Source organism: Asparagus officinalis, chromosome 4 (genome assembly GCF_001876935.1).
Source record: "Asparagus officinalis chromosome 4, Aspof.V1, whole genome shotgun sequence".
Taxonomy (NCBI): Eukaryota; Viridiplantae; Streptophyta; class Magnoliopsida; order Asparagales; family Asparagaceae; genus Asparagus; species Asparagus officinalis.
Window position 1 is genome coordinate 117,615,798 of NC_033797.1, and position 26,931 is coordinate 117,642,728.

The 26,931-nt window shown below is 34.3% G+C and overlaps 1 protein-coding gene across 1 annotated transcript in view; it reads right to left on the reverse strand.

Annotated features, from left to right (window-relative positions):
• LOC109838020 (transportin-1-like) overlaps positions 2,952-26,931 on the reverse strand; it is a 34,169-nt gene continuing 10,189 nt past the window's right edge. Inside the window, 26 exon segments of the mRNA XM_020406428.1 lie at positions 2,952-3,669; positions 3,758-3,817; positions 3,899-3,967; positions 4,050-4,101; positions 5,687-5,811; positions 5,883-5,954; positions 9,014-9,088; positions 9,164-9,226; positions 9,312-9,413; positions 11,051-11,124; positions 11,127-11,158; positions 14,325-14,392; positions 14,394-14,408; positions 15,827-15,937; positions 16,044-16,115; positions 16,284-16,358; positions 16,585-16,710; positions 19,524-19,622; positions 22,060-22,173; positions 24,193-24,306; positions 24,490-24,549; positions 24,664-24,693; positions 24,803-24,859; positions 24,952-25,018; positions 25,757-25,842; positions 26,077-26,127. Coding sequence (XP_020262017.1) covers positions 3,586-3,669; positions 3,758-3,817; positions 3,899-3,967; positions 4,050-4,101; positions 5,687-5,811; positions 5,883-5,954; positions 9,014-9,088; positions 9,164-9,226; positions 9,312-9,413; positions 11,051-11,124; positions 11,127-11,158; positions 14,325-14,392; positions 14,394-14,408; positions 15,827-15,937; positions 16,044-16,115; positions 16,284-16,358; positions 16,585-16,710; positions 19,524-19,622; positions 22,060-22,173; positions 24,193-24,306; positions 24,490-24,549; positions 24,664-24,693; positions 24,803-24,859; positions 24,952-25,018; positions 25,757-25,842; positions 26,077-26,127 — 1,953 coding nt within the window. The 3' untranslated portion in view covers positions 2,952-3,585.

Consider the following 26,931-nt stretch of genomic DNA (forward strand, 5'->3'; position numbering starts at 1 on the left):
AATTAATAGCAATTAAAATTTATGTAGATCAATTTGTTCTTGCAAGAATAAATATGATATGAATATGAGCAATAAAGATGAATAATATGTACGCCAACCAAAACACAAACACACGATATGTTCACGAGGTTCGGTCCCCACGACCTACGTCCCCGCTCCTCACCTCGAGGAGATATCCACTATCACAATCCGGTTTGGAAGCCGGAACTTCTACACACTCGGTTTACAAGTTCACCGAAAACTCTCACACTACACAATCACTCAACAATCACACTTTACACACTAAGTGTAGGAACCTAGCCCGTATCCTCCTCCTCAAGTGCTCGATTACAACCTCTCCCTAGGTTCGTCAATCGACGCCACTCCTATTGGATTTGACCCCGTCTCTCTCTCCTCACACTTCTCTCGGTGTACAAGTGTATTACAAGTGATTCTCACAAATAAAAGTTAAATACAATGATTTTGTTCTCAAATAACAAGTGAGAACTCAATGAAGCTCACACTCACTAAATCACACCCCACAACCCACACTATATGGTATGAAGATATTTAAGCTCAAAAAGTGTGTGTGATAACAGTGAATGAAAATAATATAACTCAATGAATATAGCTAATCAAATAAAAATGAAATAATAAGCTATATAAGGAAGAGTTTAGAAAAACTTCTCAATGAGTAAGAAGAGCTGAAGAAATGATGATGAGGATGGATTCCTTAATTTGAATTCAAGGCTTCTTCTTTGTGAAAAACTGCTCTTTTGCAACAAGGCTTGAAACAAGGCACTAAACACCTCTTAAACACTTTGCAAACTTTTTAAACTTAAGTAATTAATTTTCTTGAGTTAATTTAGGTGTTGAAAGCAGTAGGGTATTTATAACAACCCAATACATCAGTAAAAACTCAAGTAAAAAGACCAAAAACCCATTAGAAAACAAAACAGAGAAGTAGCCGTTACAGTGCAACGGCTATATCTGCGGTCGACCGCTGATCCATGGCCGGTCGACCGCCAAAGGCTGAAACTCATAGTATGCTCTCGGGATAATTTGCGGTCGACCGCAGCGTCATGCTCGGTCGACCGAAAACAGATAATCATGAAAACTGCAGTTTTGATAATGGATTTTCAGGCATGTATAAGATAGCAAATGTTGTCCAACAAATATGAAACTTTAGGCAAAGATTATAAATGTGAGAATAAGCATGTTTTGAAAAAAGGAATTGTTGGAAATGCAATATTATTTTGTAAAAGCTCACTGTTTTTGAACAGTGTACAGAAAACCTGTTTTTCATTAAAATATGACTTATGAAATTGTATTTATATTTCTTGAGTACATTATAAATATTATGAAGTATAATAGAAATGTAAACAAGAAACAAAAAACAATTCTAATAAAGTTTGAACCAAGAATCATTTGAAACAGACTTGTGTTGTGTATACATACTGAGCTTAAATAAAGTCATACGATATATGTAAATAAAGTTCTCTTATACCTAGGTGATTGACACACATAAACTTGCATCTTCAACTCTTAATATAGAGATCTTTTCACCATGTGTTGATGTCCTGAAAAGGAAAATAAGCCACAACCACTAGAAAACCAATTAGCTGTAAATTGTTTGCTAAAGCATCATCAAAACCAAAGGGCCAACAGTCCCCTCTATTGGTCCCATATTTTGGGTCCCTGTAGCAAAGCTCTTAAAACAAACACCCCCTTAGTATCCGTGTTACTAAAGTTATCACGTAGTTTATTATAAAAAATCCGAACAGTCCCTACATGTATGCTCAACATTAATTTTAAAGTAGTTGATTTTTTATATTATTTATTATTATTTAGATTAATTTTTCTCATCATTCAAACCCACTTAAATGTGATAGTTGAACAATGTCTCCTTACTTTTCCTCTATAAATATATATATATATACCTTTGTACGCATATATTTATTGAAGTCCTAAACAAAATATACCTTTGTAGCAGGTACTAACAAAAAAATGGAGGATATCTTCATGTGAATCATGTCTTGCATTTATTCGGATGGTTTCCCACCTAAACCCTCTACCATGTGAACTTGAAAAACCCGCCACTTTTTGTAAACGATAAATTATACTGAACTAGAAAGAACTTTCGGCACTTTCGAATAAAGCCCCGATAACTTTCAAAATCACACTGAAGCACCCACAACTTTTGCAGCTAACCCCATATCTGTTTTGGTTAAATTACATTTAACCCTCAATAAATTCAAAATGCCTTTTTATGCTATTTTTCTAGTTCTATTTTATAGGGATTATTTGCAAAAAACAGAAAGCTTATTGGGGATTTTACGCAATTCCAAAAGTTATTGGCAATCGAGCGTGATTTTGAAAGTTTCTGGGGGTTTTACTAGAAAACACAGAAAGCTCCAGGGGTATTCAGTGTGATTTCTAAACTTCTACTGCCCCCATCTTCATCAGTCTACATCTAAAATTCTCAATCGTGTTCATATGTATCTTTCTCTTCCATCTTTTCCACCATCTCCCAGCCTCCAGGGCTCCAGCCCCTCCTCTCTCCCTTGGATCCCTCTCTCGCCCACAAGACACACATGCAAAACACTAAAAAAGTACACGGATCTACACTGAGCTGAACACTGAAACCCTTACTCTGCTAACAAAGGTCATCTCTGATCTTTCATTTTTCTAGGGTCTTCTACCTTCAAGTACCCACAAGTCCACAGGACCACAACTCTCCTCCAGCTCTATTAGGCTTTTATCAACATTAGTGCCATCACTATCAAACTTCCCAATCTATGCCAGTAGCTCAAAACAACTCCAAACAAATGACACACATTATGCAGAAGATCCCACACGAAGAACCTAGAAACAATTTACCACCCCTCAGTGTTTCGAGCATGAGTTTAGACCGTGAGATGCATTAATTAAACATCAGAAGTCCGGATTTATATGAACGGAAAAACGCATCATCACACAAAAACCAATTTCCATTGCATTATATCCACAAATCAAATCTTTTAAAAAAAAGTTCACTACAGTCTGTCTTCTAACAATAGAAGGGTCGATCTAGCTTCCCTTATGATGAGGGAACAAACAAATTAAAATATAAAGATAGCAGGGTATGCAATAACTTGTTGCAATGACTACACCCCACAAACCCGTCTTTTCAAAGGAAAAAAAAACAACTTTGACCTCGAACAAAATAAAATACACGACCTCATTGTAACTCACCAGCTGCCTACTACAGGATTCAGTAGGGTATAAACAAAAAATGAACCCACCGAGACAAGTAATAGAACACAAATCAAGGGTCAAACTGTAGTGGAAGAGCTTTCGATTAGCCTAATCTGCTGACCCCCGAAAACTCAACTGAACTTTTCTTTGATTATACAATAATGCACAAGATCTGTCTACCAAGGGAATGATTGAATAAACACAACCTGATATGGAATCTCACTCTTGGAGCTCCGCAATCGTCACACAATATTTCTTCAAACCAATCAATTGCTGGGTTCTGTGCAGTTCTATCTCAGATGCAAGAATTGAAGTATGGTAATAGAATAAACGCATAAAATGAGGAGAATGAATGCTTCAGCCTTTTTGCTATATTTGGTATCTTTTCAACCTTTCAGCCACCTGGGGTTCCAGAGCAGAAATAAACTGCCCCCAGGCTCCATCCCCGAGCATCTAAAACAAAGTTTTTTAGGCACATTTGTTTGTCAAAAGTCTATAGACTTAAAAATGGAAGCTTATCAAAGAAAATCCCAATATTTACCTGTTTGTACCCATTCAGTACTTGCCGGACTTCAATCTGTAGATCTTCACTCCGAATATCCTGAAATTCAATTACAAAGTTAACAAAAAGAAGCTTAAAGCATTTAAAATTGCAACTAGGCTGCAGAATGTCATATCTTACATTCCAACTGGCAATTGCTTTGCACATGTAAGTGAGCGAATTCACAGCACCTGATGGGTTTGTTCTCACCTATGGAGGCCGCTAAGATGTCAGCACACATGATAATATCAGCTAATACCCATGACATCTGAAAAAATGCAGATATACGTACCATGGCACATAGACCTCGGAATGCATCCTCTTTTTCAAAGTCATCACGTATCCTGTAGAAACAAACAATCCGTAAGGACTTTCATATTGGTTACATCAAGGAATGCAAGAAAGTAGAGAATTGTAATGTAGATTATTAACATCTTTTGTGGGTTGTTCACTCTTCAAAGCTTACGAGAGAATATTACATAACCAAATTTCACGTGACAACTTCGGTTGTTTAACCTCGTTAAACGTTGTACGAACATCATTCACCCTATATCTAAATATTTCAAGGTCTCTTTTAGATTTTATCAGCTCCAACGTCCCTCTCTTCAAATAACAGGTTAGAAGTAAGCCCTATTACAAATAAAGCAAGCACCAAATATGATCCTGAGGAACAGCTGTCTTGTTCTGCCTAAATGCTTTAGAAGCACCCTGCTGAGTGCATGAGCCCACACATACACCTAGCCACAGGAAGGCTTCTTCCATGAACAAGACATCCGGCCACATAAGAGATTCTCTAAGAGTAAATATCAACACCAATAAAAGAGAAGAAGAGAGGCATGTAGAAGAAAAAATAAGTTAGATAAAAAAAGTTGAGGAGGGAAAAACAATAGAAAGATGTCCTTTACTATTAAAAGAGAAAAATCCAGCATAGAAATTGACAACCATAAAAACTCAACAAGAAATACTGCACCTAATTGGGGAAGTTAGACCCAGTAGAGAATTAGTAAAAGTAAAATCACTTGAGCGAAGACATCCTCATTTCTTATCTAATTTTACCAGTTTAGCCTATCAATAACCAGAATGGGGGAACTACATTTACTAGGTATGTTCATGCATAAACACCCTATGAAGAATAAATCAATATAAGCTAAATGATAGATATATTCTGATAAAAGCAAGTGAGAAATATAAGTGAAATTAATAAGTAGCTCTAGTCTCTGATAGATGAGTATGAGATCAGAAGACATCAGAACCATATTCAACAAACTGAAGTGCGTGGGCCATACAATATTGAACGCAAAAAATAATGAAAATATAGACACAAATCCTCCTGTAAAACCAATATCCTGGTCAGACTGTAACTGATGTGTATGGAGGCCAACCATGAGTCACCAAGTTTACTACCCTAAAGGTGAGAAATAAACAAAACTTGAGAAAATGAAACATAGATCACTTGAGTTGTTTGGAATTTCATCCCACCTCAATTAGAAAATGAACTCATAAATATGTCTAAGTCTCAACATGACCGAATATGTGATCAAACTGGTGAGATAAACAAACAACCAAATGCAAATTAATGAATTCAGAAATTGTAGGATAAGACTCAGTAACATACAAAAAAAAGAGAGATAAATACGCAAGCAATAATTCATACAGCATGAAATCAGAAGTGAAGAAAAGCATATGCAATTTAGCTGTGGCAATGTTGTGGTTCCGAAGTTAACTAACAAATAAAGCTCCATAGGATCTTAGAGTATCAAAACTTTGGAAATTAAATAAAATCAAATTTTTAATAGTTGGAGAAGAGAGATGCTGCATTTTTTTTTACATTAGTATACTCAAGTGCATCTCAAAATAAATGCAACGAGTAAAACATCTTTCTTATTTCTCTAAGTAGACAAAGCAAGATACGCGAAATGATCATCTTACATGCACAATGCAGAACACCAAGACTGTATAAAATGCTCCATATGTGGTGCTACAAGATCTGGACAGACCCACGCAAGCCTCCCAAGAGTGATCGCACTGTTCTCTAGGAGTGACTTATGAAGACCCTGTTCAAACAAGGAAAACGTCGAATGAGCCAAAAGTACAGACAAATGATGAAAGAAAGATGATTACTAACCTCAGGATTTTTTAGGATTGGGACTAGGCAAGATATAACTGCCAACACGATGGGAGAAATATCTTCGCGAACCTAAATTTATTGATGATACAGTCATTAACATGAATATTCAAGTAAACAATAAGGTTCAAAAACAAACCAAACTCAGAAATAAACCAAACTAAAATGATGAGTAGAACTATTGTGGCTAATGATATATTTGGAAAAACATTAAGGGTGCAGTAATCCTGCTAAATAGGTGATGTATAATGTATACTACCTTGACAGTGCAAACTAAAGTTAATAGTACAAAAAGTGAATATGGCATCTACATCAACTTCCTTCTGTCCATCACCGCTATATACTTTTCTTTCACCCTTAAATGTTTTGACAGTGCTGTAGAGCTGTTACATAAAAAAAAGATTGTCCAGCAAATATATACATATACACATATAAAAGAGTCTTTAAGATTCTATCCTATAAATGGTAACAGAAAGAAATAAAAGAGTCTTAAGATTCTATCCTATAAATGCTGGAAATTACGCACTCCACAAGATCCATTTCTCAAAAACACCAAAAGAAAATTTAAAGCAAGGAAAGAAAGAGCCAGACTAGATTGAAAGTGGCAGCCTAGATTGCAGAATCCAAATGCTACCAAAGAGACTCAAAATTACCTACTTTCCAATAAGAAGAAATGGAAATAAAATGAAGAAATATGGGAGGGAGGGAGAGGAATATTATATACTCATGTCCATCTCAATTGAACATGCTTATGGGAAATAGATAAAATGCCCTGGCCTCCTGTGATTTAGATCTGATAGACCAAACATAAGAAGAAATTTCTTCAGCTTATTTCTAACAAAAAGGTAGGAGGAACAGCACTAGATTACAGGTATACAAATTGGTATTACCTTGTCACGGATACTAGACTAGAGTAATTATTATATCATACATGTGCAGCTATCTTGTAGCTGTTTAAATCACTCAACAGAACATAGCAGGCTCCCTCCCTCCCAAGAGGGCACTTCCCCTTCTTACCTTCTTCTATTTTTAAATCTAGGATACAATTTCAATTGTATCACTAATAGGAATATCATTTGTCCCTCCCTCCTCCCACAAATCCAACTCAAGATGAGAATTCTCTGCAAATACTAACACCAGTGATATCATCATAAGTAGATAGGTGAGTGGAAAATAACAACTAATTACCTGTTAAATATTGAATGGTACCATAGAGCAACCAAATTTTGTATAATTGTAAGAAACTAGTACTATTAGTTTTCTAAATTAAGTTCATGCAGAAACCAAGTTAGGCTCCTCAAAACTTGAGAAACTGTTGCTCGGTAACTTCCTTTTTTTCTATTAACATTTCACAACCAAATGCCAGGACTATTGCAATTTTATTATGATGGAACTAAATATCAATTACTATAAGACGCATTGACATGTTGGCATATGCGGGAGTGCATTTTGTAGTATCTTCCATGATACAAAAGAAAACCACAAATAGTTAATGGTTGAAAGGAAAAAGATAAGCAAACATAGGCGGCTCATAGTCATAATTAGGAAACCTCCAATTTTTTCTTTTAAGAAAACTAAAGTGGTGGGACCTCTAGTCATAATAGGAATTCGTGTTTATCACATGCTCGTCACTTCCGCCAAACTGTAATGGCATTACTGTAGCAAAGTACAATGTAGCAGCTTTAAAGTAATAATTTTATAAAAGATCTTGATTAGTTAGAATTCTACGATGTTTGGTACCTTTACACTAGAATCTTCTGATATCATATAGTTAAGTTGAATCTTTTTATTATACTTGAATGATAAAGGGAAAAATTTTCAGAAGTATAAACGATCTAGTTATTTTAGGAAGATTAAAATGGAACAATTTTCTCATATCCACGTTTCAGATGATTCCCTCCACCCGCATGATAACAGATTGACTTGAACCTCATCTCCAAGCAGGGAAGTCATGACGAAGAAAAAGTTTCTGCTTAAGCTTTAAATAGAAGGATTCAGAGATTTGTTTAATAAAGAGGATAGTCTCGGAAAGATACTGGTTGATACATTTTTTTGTCAACATTGTCAATAAGTAGGTCTGCTTAATTCTTTTTTATTTTCTAATTACTTTACAGATTTATTTTGATTAGCTATTATTTTCTTTTTGTGTTTCTAGATAAAATCAGTTAAGATTTGACATAGACTCTTATGTTATCTAGCTGTTGAGTTTGCTTATAACAAGAGTGAGTGATCACAAGTTGTCATTCTGTCTGGACGAATAAAAGCTGTCAGTACCATCTGATTGAAATTCTTGTAAGTTCTCTCGTTTTTCAGTTCCTCTATTGATTATGTAGGATCAAAAACTGAAAAATTACGATTATCATAGTATCTGATCTTTGATATCATAGTTTCCTATCTATTGATGTTTTGGATTGAAACTTAAATGATTCAAAGAAATTTTTGTTCTTTGCTAATTCAAATGTATATGGCATGATCATAACCCTCAATAAATCAACGCACACAGACCTATCAAAGAAACCTTGATAGTATTAAGTTTTCAATAATCGTTAACATATCTTCTTTCATAGTAACTCTGAATAGCAAAAAAGAAAACTACCTCGAGTTAAATGTGAAAAAAAGTAAAGATAAATTAAGTATAATTATTATAAATAATAAGCTAATCAATCCTGTAACAGCTGTCAGTATTTTCATGTATGGAGACAAGAATTACTACACTGGGCTGACATGACAAAGCAGGAACACCTTCGTCACAGATAAAAAATGAAGGGGCACAGACACAATATCACCAAAATTAATAATATGAAATAAAAGAAGGAATAAATGGAGAAAAAACTCATTTAAGATGTGAACATCATTTAATTTAAAATATGTGTGTTTGCTCGAGGGCTAATGTATGTTTTTGTGAGTTTCAAGTAATGAAGTTACATTAGAACCATCATGGCCAACAGTTAACCAAGATACAAACTGCAGATCAGTCTAATCTTCTCTTTGAGGGCGGGTTCAGGTAAAGAAGGGTTTCCAGGGGAAAGGAAGGCACACTAGCACTAGCGGGAATGGACATGACAGCTTTACTATTTGATGGTCAAGGAATGAAGAAGCTAGCTGTGTTTAAAATGGAATCATGAACTGACCTTGACTGCAAGTTCTCCAATTGCCCAACAAGCATTATTTGCTACAGACACAGCCTCCTTTAATTGACTGGCATTCTGAAATATTAAAAACGATCAGGAATCACATACTACACAATTTTTAAGTTTTTGTTCTTGAGAATAATAACCTACCAGTTGCTTTGCAGCAATATCTAGAAACTCTAACAAGCGAGGATGTAAATGCACAGGGCAAACCTGGAAGAGTTGAAATTTTAGCGTTAACTTCAAATTAACATATGTAATAGATTGTAAAGACTGTGCACAAATGATCTCAACTCACTCTTGCAAGGTCCCCAAGAAGTGCAAGGGCACTTTGCCTAACATCATCTACTTCATCCATGCAGCATTGCAAGAGTAAATCTCTCAAATTGCTTTTTCCAACCTACAATAAATGCATGGAAATTTGGAATAAGTTTCTCACTGTAACAATGGCCTCCTGAAAAAATACACCCACTGCACCAATCCTTGCATAGAAAGAACCATAGGCACCCGTCAAATACATATAGGTAATTGTATACACATTCATTTGTTATGATAATGGAAAGGGTCAAAGGAATATCAAAATATTGCATTATCATCTGGCAATTGCAACTACATTCGATAAACCATTGCAGATTAATTCAACTAGGATAAAATAAAGTTACAAATTTGAAATATTCAGATAAGCAAAAAAAATTAAGTAGCCTAAAGGCCCTAGACAAATATAGTCTACTGCAAAACATAACTAGGAAGGAGGGTGGGTGGTTTTTTGTGTTTGTGCCCAAGTATATAAATCAAAAGCATTTACCATTAGGACAATGACTAGTTATCAGAGGAGGATATAAACTGAGTCTGACAGCAGTTTTAAAAGATAAGGGGGAAAACAGAAAACATTGATTGAAGAAAGTACTCATTTCTAAGTCAAGACAGCATCTACTTCTTACCCAAAGAAACATTCAAAAAAATGATTCATCTTAGCAATAGTATACATACCAGAATATTATATGCAATTCAAATTGACATACATCTGTAGACAATGTCCTCAAAGGCCCCATTAATGCAACATTCTGCAGAGACACTATTTTTTCCCCTCAAGTAAAAAAATAAAGTCATAGTTTAATCGTGTAGAAGAGATTTGAGTAGAACCTCACCAGTCTCAGATGTTTTCTTCAATAACAATCACGAGGAAAATATATAAGGATAGAGGTCATCATCTGCTGGGTGTTTTGGGGGAAATCACAATGCAAAACCTACTATGACTTCGGAAACAGCTAGAAAAACAGTGTTCCTTAACATTAAACTCAGCTAAAAGAATATCCTTCAGCTTAATTCAATCCAAACAACTTCAGTGTGTTATAGCCTAGTTGGAAATAAAGGCGCTTTCTGCAGAAATAGTAGTATCATGTTGCCAGAGCGACAAATAATGTAATAGTATGCTGTATCAGGTACAACAGTCTGCGAAATTCTGTCTCAAATTGATTCTAATTAATGTTTCCCAAATATTCAGAAGTAAACCTAAAGGTGTCACACACTGACGTAAAGCTGATTTTCAGATGTAACAAAAGTCATTTTTTGTACAGTAAAATGAAATGCACAATTCTGTCAAAGCCTTGCACAATATAACTAATTGAATTAAGCCATGTCAGATGTTTGTATCAGGTATAACACAAGCTGGGAAACTCTGCCTCAAATTAATTCTGATTCAGGCTCAGAAGTAATCCTAAAGTCATCGTAATACTGACAAAATTGATCTTTTTTAATATAACGAAAAAGTCAATTTGTTCAGCAAAAAGAAAAGTACAACTCTGTCAAGCTGCACAGTATAAATAATCGGATGAGGCCATGTGTGGGCTTCTGCCAAACTCATGCTGACATATCTATAAACACAAATAGTAACATAGTTGTCAAGAAACCCATGTAGCAAGCCGAAAGAGTTAAAGGATGCATTGACCAATATGTCTAGTTAGCAACTAAAGTGCATACTTCCACGTAAAGAGAAAACAATTAAAATCAGAAGGCAAATGAACGAAAAGAAGCTACCAAGCTCTCTATCCCACTGCCAAGACCTTCAGTGAGACCAGACAGCAGGTCCAGGGAGCAAACTATGAACTCTTTATCATACTGAACACCAGCTGCAACAGGATCAACCTGCATCACAACCATATGCCGTCAAGGTAGTAAGGCCAAATTTATAGCACGACAAGTTAATAAAGTAGATCTTACCGTTTTAAGAAAAAGCATAGTGTAAGCATAACAACTGTAGATGGTGTCTAATTTTAACTCTGATAGTAGTGTGCTTTAATGTTAATCTTTTCACTGCATGTCCTGACCAAATTTAAAAGGAGGGTTGCTTACCTTAGGTTGTTGACAACTCGCATAAAACCTAATCGGATCTCCATGGTATAAATCCTAAAGAACATTCATCGGCACATAACCACCGCAATGTGCTGCATCGATGCCACCAAGGTGCAACGACAGGTACAAGGGGTGGTTTGTTAGGGTGTTACCTTAAAGTGATGTGTTACATCGATGCCATCACGTTTCAATGACAAGAAAAGAATGTCTTAAGAATCTTATGGTGCCACCTAGATCCTTAAATATAGTGCCAAGTTGGAATAGGCATAGACACAATCATAGGAGAAAAAGGGATAAAAGGCTTACACAGGACTACAGGATTAAGTTAGGACTTGGGATATAAGTGCGCTTACAAAGGTAGCAATAAGAATGTTAGATAGAGTTGTGTATATACACTACTAGACAGGATAAAAAATTGATGCATACCATTACACATGAAAAATATTAGATCTCATTACATATCAGAAATTACGAATAAATCTGGCTCTCTACAAACCAAAAAGAAATCAGACCATAAGAGATTCTGAAATAAGAATGTGTGAGGTGGGATTTCAGCTTCAGTTTTTTACAACAAAATTTATGCTGGATTAGACAAACAAAACTCGAAGGCCTTTAATTAATCTGATTTGAAACTCTCATAAAGAAAATTGCTATCCCTGACTAGAATTTATAAATCATGGAAATTGCACCATTGCAACTTTATAGCTAAATATCAAATAACACCATAAAATTCACCAACATAAAATTCGTATTAACCTTTGGGTCAAGATGTGTGAGTTAAACTACTGGATCATTACATTGTTTATTTGGCCTACCTAACTGACCTGTATGCCTTTATATCCATTAAAAAGAATATGTCATGTTAAAAATATGAATTTGTTTCTTCAGAGTTGCATACTTTCAGAGTCCAATAAGAACAGTCAATAATTGATCATGTTTCGCACCATAAGGTGCAGTACCAGTGACAAACAAACAGCATCTCACTAAATCCCCTGCCTTGCGCCTAGCAATAAAATGTTCAAACTGAACAAAACAATCTTAAACCAATCGAAGCTCAGTGGTTCAGTACTGGTTTTAAAACAATTCGGGTCGGTTTTGAAAGATAATGTTCGACCAAAACTGGACGGAACCCCCCGTTGCATTGCCAAATCATAAATTAACTTTAAATTGAACCAGATTATTATTCATGCCCATATCCAATCAAATCCATTATAAATTAAAATCTAAAACCCAAATCAATTCCATATTCCCAGAAACTTCTGTCGCTCCCTTCTTTTCGCCTAAGTGACGTGCACGCTTGCTGCTCACATACGTGAGTCTCTTCCTCCCTACAGCATCCTCGTTACATTTGTATTTCTTTCAGAAATTGCTAACAGTAGCATTTCTTTCAAAATTCTCAGTGACCACTGGAACATGTATTTTTTATATCTCCATTAAGAAGAGATTAAGGACACTCTATATTCTTTACAAGAAGCAAAGTAGTCATTGCATTCTGCATCTCTTTTTCTAACTCTGGGTAGAAATCATTCATCTAGCTTGATTCATGAGTTATTATCTTCGTAAGGTATTACAATAAGGTAATAGATAATGACAGATTGAGTGAAGCTATCTACTAATTAATTTAATAAATAAAGAAGGATTAAGAGATTAATTCCCCTGGTTTTTTTAATATTACCAACCTTTACATATTGTAAATTTACTAATAATTATTACATTAAAATATATTCAACTAGGATTTGTATTCATCTGAACTTTTAAACTATTGTAATTTCTTATTATTTAAATAAAGTTTTGTTGATAAGGCTAATAAAATAAATCTTAAAAAAAATGATTTATTGTTATATAGGGAAAATAATTGTTATAAATAAATTATCATTAATTGTCTAACAAAAAAATTAGAAGGCTTTTTGATTAATCAGTAATCTCAACAAAAGACCAGTTATTCAAGAATAAAAGTAAAAAACTGTTCAAACTCTTCATAAAATTTTTCCCTCAAATTATTGCTATTTATGTCATAGAATGTTTACCATAGAAAAACTGTAATAGTTACTTCAATTATCATAAAGGTCTTTCTTATTTTCTAAAAACTACTCTCCCTACCCCTACATGAAGAGAGGGAATAAATATTAAGCCACTTCCTCACAAGGCTTAGTTAACACCTCCAAATGAGACTTTAACTAATTTTAAGCCTTCACAGGGTTTATTAACCCTTTGAGCAAATTAACCTACTTGGAGGGTAAATGTGGAGTTTAAATCCCCCTTAACTCGTCTCAAAGCCCCTTGACAAGCGGGGCCTTAATGCTGATACGCTATAAACTTGACTTCTATCACTTGCATACTAGCAGACCCTTCAACAGATCAAATATGACAAACACGCTCTGAACATGTATATTTTTAACTACACATTACTCTCAAATGATGTACTTATAAAGTCCAAAATCAGAGTCCTAAGATGATATTGTGTTAATGCAATAACAAACTCAACCAAGAAGTTACCCACTCCATATATTGGAAGGAATCAACCATCTCTAGAACCAAAATATCTAACACTAAAAAAAACACCCCAGCACGGACTTATAAGAACTTAAATCAGCAAATTCAGTATGCACAAACACAAAACAAGATTATACTGACATCTATGAGGTGGACTGGACCCTGAAATAAAATAGAAGCACCTACATCATGCATATGGTAAGTATATACTCAATTATGATGGTAATTTTCCATAAATTAAGGTCCTCCAATGCATTTCCTTTTAAGTTCTCCTGAAGTGTCAAGAACTATATACATCTCTGATTAATGAGGTCAACATGCATGTAGTTATAAAAAAATCCGAGTAAAAATGAAAAAACAATAAGTGCTACTGCAATTGTATCAAAGATCTTAATAAACCAAATAAGGAAGTCAACATATAAAACTAAGGAATTTGCAAGGTATATAAATTAAAAATTTTAAACACCTTTGCCAACTGTTGAATCTGGATAAGATTGATGCATCTCTGAAATACTGGCTCCGCAAACTGAGAAAATCCTGGACCTAAAGCCTTAAAAAAGTGAAGACAAGTGAAGTCAGAAATAACAATCAAATGTTGCAGCAACGAGAATTCAGTGAGAAACAGAGAATAAAAGCCAATATTATTGGTGTAAAACTTGTTAGAGTTCACTTAAAACTAAAATCTAAATGTTGAATACCCCTTTCCCCCACCCCACCCCACCCCACATGCAACAGGTATTTTTCCGAGAAGAATGAAAAATCATGAAAAATAAAAATAAATTCTTCTACATTATTAAAATATTAAAAACCATAATACAATACTAGTCCAGACCAGTCTACACCTGGACAAAAGGAGCTATAATAATACGGATTATTTACCTACATAACCCTCAAATCTATGATATTTTTAAATTTACCTCCCAAACCATTTTACTTATTTATCCTCCAATTTGGCGTTAGAATTAAAGTTGTCAACAAACTTGTGTTAGAGAATATACTTGCATATTCTTCCATATTCTATTTCTCCAATGACTATATTACTCTCAACATACTTAATACACCAATTAGCATCTCCCTAATGTGAAAGAAAAATAGAGGTGGGGCCGCCGTCGAAGCAACCGTGTACTATCCTCCATCCATCTGTGTCTCTCACTTTCCCCTCCCCTATCTCCTTTTTTTTCTCTTTTTAGAGAGGTGAAAGATAAGGATAGAATTCGAATTTTACCCTAATCATGTTAGAATTTGAGTGGTACGATAATTGGTCTAGGGTGGTTTTAGGGCTAAATTGGCCAAGATGCAGTTTTCTGTGGGTGAGTGTGTGTATGTCTGTATGTTTTCTATTTTTTATTTTTTATTTTTTATTTTTATTTTTATTTTTGGGGGGGGCGGGGGGTGCTCCCGCTGAGGGATAGTAATATATAAATCCAAATAAATATATTTCTAAATAACAGTTCTCTTTTTCCCAGGTGAATCTGAATGATTTATAGACAATAGACATTGTGGAAGAACATATATAGAAGCTTTGATGCTAAGCCTTTAACACAACTGAAGATGTTGACTGCTTAATGTTGCCTTGAAAGACCATAGATATTCAGAAACAAGTTGAATTATTTACCAAAACAATGTTTATACATATTGTATAACATTAAGCATGCCAACATGCACTAGCTAAGACCGACATATTCCATAGCCATTAGCTAATAACAACTATTACAATCTGACATTGGCTTAAAAAGGCTAATGCATATAGAGACCGAAGGTTTCAAGATGCAAGAACTTATCTGATAGTGTTATATCTGGAGAAACAAAGCTAATGATCAGATAAGTTGGATAATGGTAAATGTCATCTGCCAAAAACTTATTTTCACTTTGTAAAGTACATAGCGATAACGCAATTAGCGCACTTGAACTGTTACAGAGAGATAGGGAATGAAAATAAGGATAAAACAGAGAAAGAAAAAAGGATACCTGTGCAATTGACGTAAAGCACTCGAGCAAAGGAAACAGATCTTTTTCTGAGTTAGCAAGTTGCTGCCACTTTGAGATTAGTGGAGGCATCAATATGTCTAGATACTTCGGCTGTAGATAATAATAAACCAATAGTTGGCTCCAATCCAAAATTCTGTCTTGATAAGAAAGAAGGATAGAGAAGATGCAAGTACCAGAGTAAGAGGAACGCTCATACCTGATTTAATTCAGCTCCAACTGCATCTGCTAGAGTACCAATAGCATCATATACAATTCGGAGATTCCTCCTCTGAAAAGAGAATTAGATAATCAACGTAAGAAAATAATTCCTTAGCATGCAGTTGGCCATCATATGAGCCACTAAAAATAATTGCTATCCTACACAATATGTAATATTTTGCATGAGCTGCAGCTGATGTAACTGGAACTAGATTCATTAAAAAAGCGCAAAGGAAACCTGATATTTCCCATAAGCACACATGAGATGCTGCAAAATGATTTCTAAGTGTGGAGCCAATTCTTCTGCAGCCTCCTGCCATCAACAACAATTATAACTGTGAAATCAATGGATTGAAACCAAAGGCAATCATTAATTCGGATCTTTGCTCATACAAGCAGAAACACATCCTTCTATGTGTCCACACGCATACACACGAAGTCATTAAGAGGGAGATAGGCGGGGAGAGAGAGATAGAGAGAAGAGAGAGAGAGAGAGAGAGAGAGAGAGAGAGAGGGAGGGAGGGAGGGAGGGAGAGAACCTCTTCAAGAGTAGCAAAAGCTGAACAAGCAGCCTCCTGCACCCGCTTATTAGTGTCCAATGTTCTTCGCAGTAAACCCATGAGAATTTTTTCAAATTGTTCATGTCCATTTTGGTGGTCAAGCCCCTACGACACGGAACAGTATAAAGAATGAGATAAATATAGTATAACAGTATTCCCTTAGGGAATAGAACTTGCTAATTCAATAAAAGAACATAATTAGAGCACCGATAATGCTGCATAAATCAGTCAGGAAATGCATATGACACGCAATATGGACAACAAAAGATACATTGCACCATATTGCCATTATCATATCAAACAAGCCAATAAGAAAAACTAGAAAGTACTGTTTGGAGAACTAAAAGGCAACAACAGAGATAGGTACTCTGAAAAGGCATAAGATGTGGTCCGCAAAAAGGGAATACACAATAGTTTGTATAAAAATATTAAACATTATATTATTATTAGCTAATATGGTGCAGATGCACATAGATTCTATATGATGGGGTATGTTTACATGAACACAACAAAATTCTTGCATGATAATTTATATATAAATAATTGGACATAAACACATCATAATTATACCTCTCATACATGCCCGAACATTGTTGTAAATATCAGACGGCCAAAATTCATATCAGGGAAATATCAGATATCAGGAATTATCATATGGCCAAAATTCATATCAAATGGTGGATATCAGAGAAATATCGGGGATAAGTGGTAAATATCGAAATGTCATAACGGACGTTTGCATATACAGTATAATGCACTAAAATGTAATCTCAACATACTTAATGAAATCTAAACATACAAAATGTAAATAATATATGCTTAGGATCACTAATCAACCTTGTAAAACAATCAAAAGTGCAAATCAAATGTTGCAATATTTCGTCTGATTTTTTAGGCCAAAATATCATTTGATATGATGGGAAAATCATGATATCTCGCCCGAAAATTGCCAAATGCCCATATTGTTTTGCAGTAAGCCATATAAAAGGATATGTCGGTCAACATATTGACTGATATATTGGCCATACCGGGATATATCGCCCAAAATAGCCAAAAACCTGTAAAGGATTTTTAGAGACAATATCAGCTATGACAAGCCCTACAAAAGGATATATCGGGAGATATATCGAGCCATGTCGGGATATTTAAAACAATGCATAAAGGCTTTGTGATAGAAAACTTGAAAAACACCAGAACATGAAACCATTTGCTAGTGATCACAGCCTTACACTTGATCATATTTGCATGCTCAAGTTGATTTTATACACCCTTGATTTGCATATTATATACTCATTTCTTGATGAGGTCAATTTAAATTACAAAATTTTTGCTCAAATCAAAATTACCAAAAGTATGATACAAGATGTCAACCTAGAATTAGTTAATAACAATCAAGAACTATTGCAGAGACTTGACTTTCAGTCTAGCTCATGATACTAAAGCTTCATCAACCATCAAGACCATTTAGCATTTGAAGTTATAAATATGTAAGGTTGTTCATGGCATCATGCAGCCAACCATTGGTTATCCCACATTTCCACCTATCAGGTCCACTGTTTCTGGGATTATCCAACATTCTGATGAATTGTTTTAAACTCGATAAGGGGAAGGGGGAAAAAAGAATGTTTCACTAGCCACAAACTAATGCTACCAATTATGCAATAACTGTTTACTCTCCTATACAAGGTGTTAGAGCAGCATTTTAAACATCAGATATCAGGGACATGTTCAACAGAGACTAATGCTCCCAATTATTCGCTATCTACTCACCTATACAAGGCGGGTCAGTGTTCTAAATGGCAGGTCACGGGGATATATGAGAGCTATTTAATAACTATCAGGGTGTCATATGGGTTAACGTGCATGTCTATACATATAATTGATGCAGAATGGAGCTGTGGAGAAAGGTGATGCTTTAGCAAAACTTTTGCAAAAGAATTTGGTTTCAATTGAGCCCTAATTCTTGTTTCCAGTTATTTACATACATGAATATTTGTTTGGATATATACCTCGGTTAAACCATAAATCCGAACCAATACAAATAAAAGTCCAAGACTCCAAATTAATATTGCAATATTTTGGTCAATCTTTTGAGGCTGAAACATCACCTGATATATCGAAAAAAACCACAATATATTGCTCAAAAAAAGCGGTAAAAAATATTGAGACCACATTGTTTCGAGTCGAGCCTTTGACATGGTATCAAAGCAACCCAGGTTCAAATCTTAAGAGTCTATGAGTTTCTAAAGTGGATTTTAAAAGGATTAAGAGTCTATGAGTTTCTAAAGTGGATTTAAAAAGGATATAACTCTATGGGTCCAGAATTTGGCCCACAAATGGACGCTCTCTGCACCTGCAGTGGCATGTAAAGAGCAAAATTATAACATTAGAGTCCTCACCACAACTTCGAAGTTTTGTAACAGGGGACTTACACAAGGACACCAGCAGTAGTTGGCAAATTAGAAAAGATATAATTTACTCAAGAAATGCTAATATCGTATATGTATACAAGTATCTGTATGTATCATGTATGTAATATACACACACGTTATTATAAGTGCAAACAATAGATATAATCATAATTAGCCCATTTAGAAATTTCTAATACAAAATCTTTCCACTTATCATCAATTATGTGTACCCCGTGAATGGAAGATACTCGTCTACTAGAAGATTAAGACAAATTGATTTAAAAAATAAGTTTCATAGGTAGGTAGTACTTACAATATCTTTCAAATCTGGTGTTGCAAAGTGCGATATTACTTCATTCAAAATACACTAGCGGTACATTTCATGTTACTTTTATAATATTGAAAGAAAAACATTCTAATTTACGAGAATATTGCAAGAAAAACATTCTGCTATTAGAGAATACCGAACGAGGTCAGACAGCCGATCAAGTAAAAGTTAGAATTTACCTGCACAATGAACTTGCTATAACGAGAAAGCGTCCAGCAGGTTATACTCCGTATGAGAGGAAATTTGTCATCCAGAAGAGGTATGAGGAATGCAATGATCTACACATTAAATGATAGAATTATTTCAATATCTCACAATAAAGGCACATACTTCCAAACTAAAAATGATGGAGGAGAAACATGTACAAAAATAAACACGGACTCAAGAAGTTTAGCACGTTATATCTAAACCATAAAAGATTACATGCTAAAATAAGCAAGCCAGAAATGCATAAATGAGCTTATTTCAGAAAGTCCTACAGGAACTTGTGACATAATTTCATTTCTAGTATCTAGGATGAAAATTCCGCCAGCAGATTAAGTGTATAATATGACTTGTCTTATTAAATCACTCGAAACAGTCAGCAATATTCTTCGACGTAAAGGAGAACAGGCGCAAGATTCAAGAGTTAAAAGAAAAAACTTAAGATTTCTTTTTCTTTGATGTGTATTTTTCAATCATTTAAAGGTATGTGCCAACAGCCCTGTGCTAGAAAAGTTATGTACATTGTATAGTGTCTTCTGTCAAGACCAGACTAGAGGGGTGAGGAGGTTGATCTTACTTCGGCAGCTGATGTAATAAGTTCTACATATGAGAAATAAAATCCATGATAGCTAATCCATTATGTTTATGTATATTGAATAGCAATACTAATCCTTTCCCAAAAAGCAGTATCTTAAGAAAGATCTGGCGCGTTTAAAGTTCCTTTCAAAAAAATCAAATGCTCTTGCAGTTTTATAATTGTGCTTGAATTGAAAATTCTGGAAATAACAGCTAGCAGTATGTTCTCCTAGTTTAGAAGATCCAAACTGTAATTTCATTCACCTCGCTGCTTTAATCTATTCATTTTACAAGGCATCGATCCAAGGGTCAAAGATTTCCAGATCACATGATCTTGTGTTTAGGCCATTGCATGAATCATAGTACCTAAATGACTAGGTCCTATAATTTGATACTTTAACACGTACTTTTCAAATGATCGGATACAAGTTTGACTGCAATGTGCATTTTCTTTGTCACTACTTAATGTATAGGATTTAGGTTGTAGGAGCTGCACATGGCTACGCTCAATTAAGATATTTAAAAGTTGATAAGCTAGGCAACAAGGCCCATGTGCTTGTGCTGGAACAAGTGCTACATGCAAATGGAACTAGGAATGTTAGTTAATTAAAACATCTCACTATAATTGGGATAATCGTAACAATGGGATAATGCTTTAAAAGTGGGACATCTCAATGGGATAATTGGCAATAATTTTTTTTGAAATGGGATATCTTCGTAATTTTTTTTTTTTTTTTTGAAATGGGATATCTTCGTAAAATTATGTGGGATAATTTGTGTTAATCTTTGAGGATATGACTATTATTTATACATTTTAACTCACTATTATTAATGATCAAGTATTCATTATATGTTAATTAGTCTTGAATTACCATTGGTTAGACTGTAAGATAACAATTACAATAATGTTCATTATAATAATTTGTAACTTTTTTATTTCTTGAATTACTATTATAGTACAAGACTTTAAATAAATATTTCCCATTTTCTTCTTCTTTTCACTCCCTTATATCTAACTAAAAACTCAATTTTAGTTATTTTTAATTAATTATGTATCCAATTTTTTTACTATAAATTAATTATATAATTCTGATATCCAGTAAAGGAAGAAGATAAATATGAAGAGGAGAAGAGGAGAAGCGACCCGATCTGATGAGCATAGTCTGATAATGGCAGTGACCATTGGAGGAAGAAAGGATGGAGAAAAGAAAAGAAATATGAAAAAATAAAAATGGAGAAAAGAAAAATAAGCGTTCTATTTTTATCACCTAGTTTTAGTCTAGAACTTAAGATAATTTGAGAAACTAGAACTCTCGCTTTTGTACAGAGCTATGGCAAAAGTGGGATAATTTATTATAATTATCCTAATTCTAATTTTCATACAATTCTAGTTGACTAACTCGTTAAAATTTTTCCTAGCCCTACTTTTAGTTGACTAGCACTATAGAATTTTATCCTACAAATTATCCCACTCCTAGTTTCCAGTTCTAAAAAAAAAACTGAAAAGCAAAGCAGGCATTACATCGGATAGATTGCCTTGCATTCAACAAGAAAGTGTAAGCAAACTAAGCAATATGCTTGAAAATAAAAGCTCAACATGACATAGACTAAAACAACAGGCCAAGAGATTTCTACCACCACAAGATAAAGCGCACAAAATTCACCAAAACCTCATGTCAATGACTACAATAACAGCATTTGAGAGTGACATTTGCTTTCCTGCAAGCTATGATATCTAAAATACACACATGATCACAAGTCGAGAAGGTGAGATCCTCCTCTCCAACAACATTATTACGTTAAATGCGTAAGTTTAAAGAACATAGGTCGCCTACTTGTTCGTCTACTTAGTCCTTGGAGATAAATCATGCTACATAATCAATTGTTGAAATCTCAAGAAGACATAAAATCACAATAAGTAAATTAAAGAATTACCTCCGGAAGATGGGGATAAAGACCGCCAATACATCCCTCTGCCACAGCACCAATGGCCAATACAGCAGCTTCCCTGTCTTTCCAGTGAGCATCACTTGTTGTTGATAGTTTTTGCTGTAAAAGGTAAAAGATGGGCCAAACAAATTAGAAACAAAACTATGCTGTAGATAGTAATTAAACCAACAGAATGAATGCAGTCCCGTATGTTTTAGCTATGCAAATTAATGATCAAATTATAAACCATAGGGCATTGCCATGATAGGACTATTATATATCCTTAATATAAGTGTATAAACATTTAAAGCCTCAAATATGTGCAACAAGATCAGATAAGCAATGTATTAGTTTTCCTACTATCCAACATAATTTAATATTTTCTTCCGACATTTAACTAATCAAAGGCATGCTCAAGAAATTCTACCAGGCAAAAACATTGTCCAAAATCTGAATTTTGTATACAAATGTTTCTCTACAGTGAAGTAGATAGGAAACTTGTTGGAACCAGTATCAACTAGCATCAAATCAAAGTCCATGATCCCAAAGGTCAAATTATCAACCATATTGAGTGTACAAAAAAGTAACATCATTGTTATTAGTTATAAAAGCAGCAGCATTATTTGCTGTTATTCAGTGTTTGTGTTAATCATAGTAGAGAATAGTTTAAATGTACACTAACTGTTGAAGGAAAATGAATGTCTGAATTCATAACCCTATTTAACATATTCTACACGTGATATCAACACCATCTAGTCGACTGCCATGTTCAACATGGTAACCAATTAAGTTTATAACAAGGAAATGGAAATCTAACAAATACGAATTACAAGGACAGATGCACAGAAATATTTCGGATGTTTTTTCCTAACAAAATTGGAAGGTATACTAATAGACAATAGTAACGTTTGGCAGGAGTTCCCAAACCTGCATTTCATAGTTTGCAAATTCCCCAATGTGATTAGGATTAAGCTTTATTTATGTTGCACAAGTAATCAAACACAGGTTAACTTCCCAGCACAAACAGCCATATAACATTTTTATGCTATTAACTCTTCAAAAACTCCAATAATATACCATAAGGCTGTGAAGATGCAGCAATATGCAAACAAAATCAGCCTTCTGAAAGTCTGCTGGAGGCTTCAGGATCTAGATGAATTGGCATAGGTCCTATCAAGCCGGGGTTTGGTCTAGATTTAAAACATGTCAGAATGGGAAATCAGATGTCGCTAGTAAACAAGATAATTTCTAGATAAAAATTAATTTAATTTATTAAATGTGATGGGCACCTCAACCTACACTAGTTTCTATGAATTGAGTTTACTTAAGAAGGTTAGCAACCACATGCAGGGGAAACTTAAGAAGTTTCTCAAAAATGCTTAACTTCATGGGTTGAGGCTGAAACTCACCTTTGTGCGGCACTTAAAGACGTTTGAACTTCAATCACCTAGCCTAAGTCATTCTTTCTCACACATAAAGACCAAATAAAAGTAGCAGGAACTCAATATAACTCTATTAACAATTTTAGTTTGTGTTTATTAACAATTTTAGCTTGTGCTTACCAAAGTACAAGTAGAATGAGAAATTAAACTATGAAATACTATTTGGTCTAGGAAATGGAAGTTTGAAAATCTAAGTGCCGCAAGAGGATGAGCTCCAATTTTAGACCATGATAATAGCCCGTGATGATAACTTATAGCAATGCTTCTAATAAATATATTCTTTCGTGATGGTGAAATAGCATGCCCTCTTTTAACCTTCTCAATGAATTTAATCATATAAAGTAAATCAACATCATTGTAGCTTCTAAATTTTCAAGAGAAAGTATAAGGGAACCTCACTACAAAAAACAAAAAACAAAAAAAGCCTATAGAGACCTTCTATTGACAATATACAAGGACATCTACACAGATGATGTAAACGATCCATCTTAACCAATATTCAGCATGAAATACGTAGAAATCCAATGGTCAGTCATCTACTTCTGACTAGAATAAACTGAACGCAAAAGGACTAGCTTGTGAGGACAGAGACTATTGTTCCTTGTTTCAATATTAGGTTATCAAAAAACATGTAGTAAATCTGAAGTAGGTAAAGTAGATCTGCTTCCAGGGAGTAAAAAAACTAATGATCAAAAACCTGAATCAAGGGCATCAGCGCTGGAAGAATTTCATCACCAAATACATTTGAGAGAATATCTAAGCCAGCAGCACTGCACTTCCTTAAATTCCAGATGTTGACTATGTCCTCTTCCTGTAATTATAGCATGTCAAGTTTAGCTCCCTAAAACGATGGATACCAATATCAAATAGTAGTGCTGCCAACATTGCTTGCTTAAATAACCACATAGAAGTGGTTGGAGAGATGAAAGGAAGGGGGGGAAAATAAATAACACACAATAAATCATGAAATGGAATATTAGCTTAATAGACGTACAGCTTCTTCTCCATTATCAGATCCATGAAAGCGTGATGAATGGAAACGGGGTTTCAAATCCTGTAGAACAAGAAAGTTTTCACTATAATTTCACAGCACATAGATAAGGATACACACAAAAATATTGAAAAAAAAGGAGTAAAATCGAATATGAATATCACTGAGAAAGCATACCTGTTCCCTATCAGGAACAGACTCGTCTTCCTGTAAGAAAATAAAGAATTATAAATTATGCTTGCCAGATAAGCAAATAAATCAAGATTTTAGCACTGAGATAAGAAATGAATTAAGAAAATAGCTAAAGCAAATATACCTCTGCATCAAATAGTGATTCATCATCATCAGCATACGCCATATTTGAGAGCAAAACCTATGAAAGCAATGGCGCAAAGGTGCATAAGATTTACAGTTCATAGTATCCATAAATATAATTGATGAAAATCATCGTTACTGAAGACATACAGGGATCAGACGTGGCAAGACATCTCTTAATCGATCGGGGGGCAAATTAGCATCGCAATATGCTGACCTGAGAATTTATCATAATTAACATTAGGCAATGCCATATCTAGTGATACAATCAAAATGTTGGGTAAACAGTTCAATAAGATATTGGCAGAAGATGGCATAGAAAACTACCTCAATCAAAATCACCAAAAGAAACAGACAAAAAATCATAGCATAAGACATCACGTTGTAACAAAGAAGCGCTCAACAATATTTACTTTTTCGTAGTTTGATAGGACAGATAAACACTAGTTACCTCTAATCCCAATCTAACCAGTAGTTTCCAGCACGTCGCAAGTCAAATAGAATAAGCTGCTCTATCAATTATAAAACACATGCGGACAATCATAATCTTACTAAAGACCTTCTATAAATGCAAAAGACCATTTTGCCTCTAAAACCAAGTAATTATGCTTTGATTAATCAAGGAAAAGCACCTTTTAACCTGAAAATACAGTTGACACTTAGAAATATAGTTTTCATGCTATCTTGGTGGAATATGGGCTGAAATATTAGAAAGATAATTGTAAATAAAACACTAAACATATAGTTTAAATAAGGCAAACATACATATCTGATTAGGAATTTAAAGAAATATGAAAAATAAGACAGCGCAACTATAAGTGACATTATGAGGATGTAAAACTAGATTTTCTCTCTCACATCTTTCCATTTTCATCTTCTTTTTTCTAGAAGCATGTAAGAACTTACAATAGAAAAGTTGGAAAGTTACAACAGAAAGGTTGTGGAAAGTACATACCAAAACTCGCAAGACTCAAGGGCAACTTCATCATCAGCATCCTTATTGGATTGCAAAATGTACTCGATTACATTACGCAGATGTGGCTACAAGATGAGGCCAATTGTTACTTAAAGAACAATAGAATTCTAAAACTTCTAATGAGCATGACAATATATTACGATAAAATGTAGTCCTCTTGAAATATTTTGAACTCAAATAAACAATATGAATCTCATCATTAAATTCTATTGTATCTACCAAAAACAACAGGATCAAAACCTGCAATTTGACATACTAAAAAAGTTCTGTATAACAAGAAGTGAACAAACTGCACCTACCTCTAGGAACTCTGGCCGTACTTCAATTAGCTGAACAAATGCTTCACAAACCTATTAAATGGAAGAAGAAATAAAAACATTATAAGAAGAAAATAAATATAGATATAAAGCTTTCATAGATTGAATTTAATAATTTACACTAATAAAAAGACCAATTTATGGGCCCCAAATCACCACAAGAAAGAAGTGATGCTAATGTTTTCTCACGTATTAACAAATCCAAGTTCCACTAAGAACATGATCGAACCAATTCGAAGCCCGTGTTTGAATTATCAAACAAGATGAATTTAACATTATGGAACATGTTCCACCAAAAATTCAAATTTCATCAGGTCTCTAGATGAACAAGTGCAATCAATAAAATAAAGCTGTAACGATATTTCAAATTGAAGATCAAAAAAATGTCATCACTTATAAAAAAAGGATATGATAGCTGGCCATAAATGATGATGAATTATCAACGCATAAAAAAATATTTCTTTCTGACATGTGACTAATGTTCTCTTTCACCCTTCTACTTGAATCCTTCTACAATAAATCATAATAAGTGGATGAAAAGGGAGACCAAAAAACACAGATTATCTCAAATAAAAACCATGGAAACCAATACACATTGTAATCATTGCTCCAGAGCAAAAAAATGCAAGCATGTGTACAGACACAATATGGCCATCATAGCATGAAAAATAATACATAAAAACTTTGGTTGAAGCATATCTTGCCTTGTAACTGAATCTTTGAATGGCTAACATAAGTTAAAAATCAAAATGCTCATTTATCTTAAATATAATACAAATTTCATGTTAATCGCTAAAAGAATAGAGAAAGCACACCATTATGACATATTAACACTCC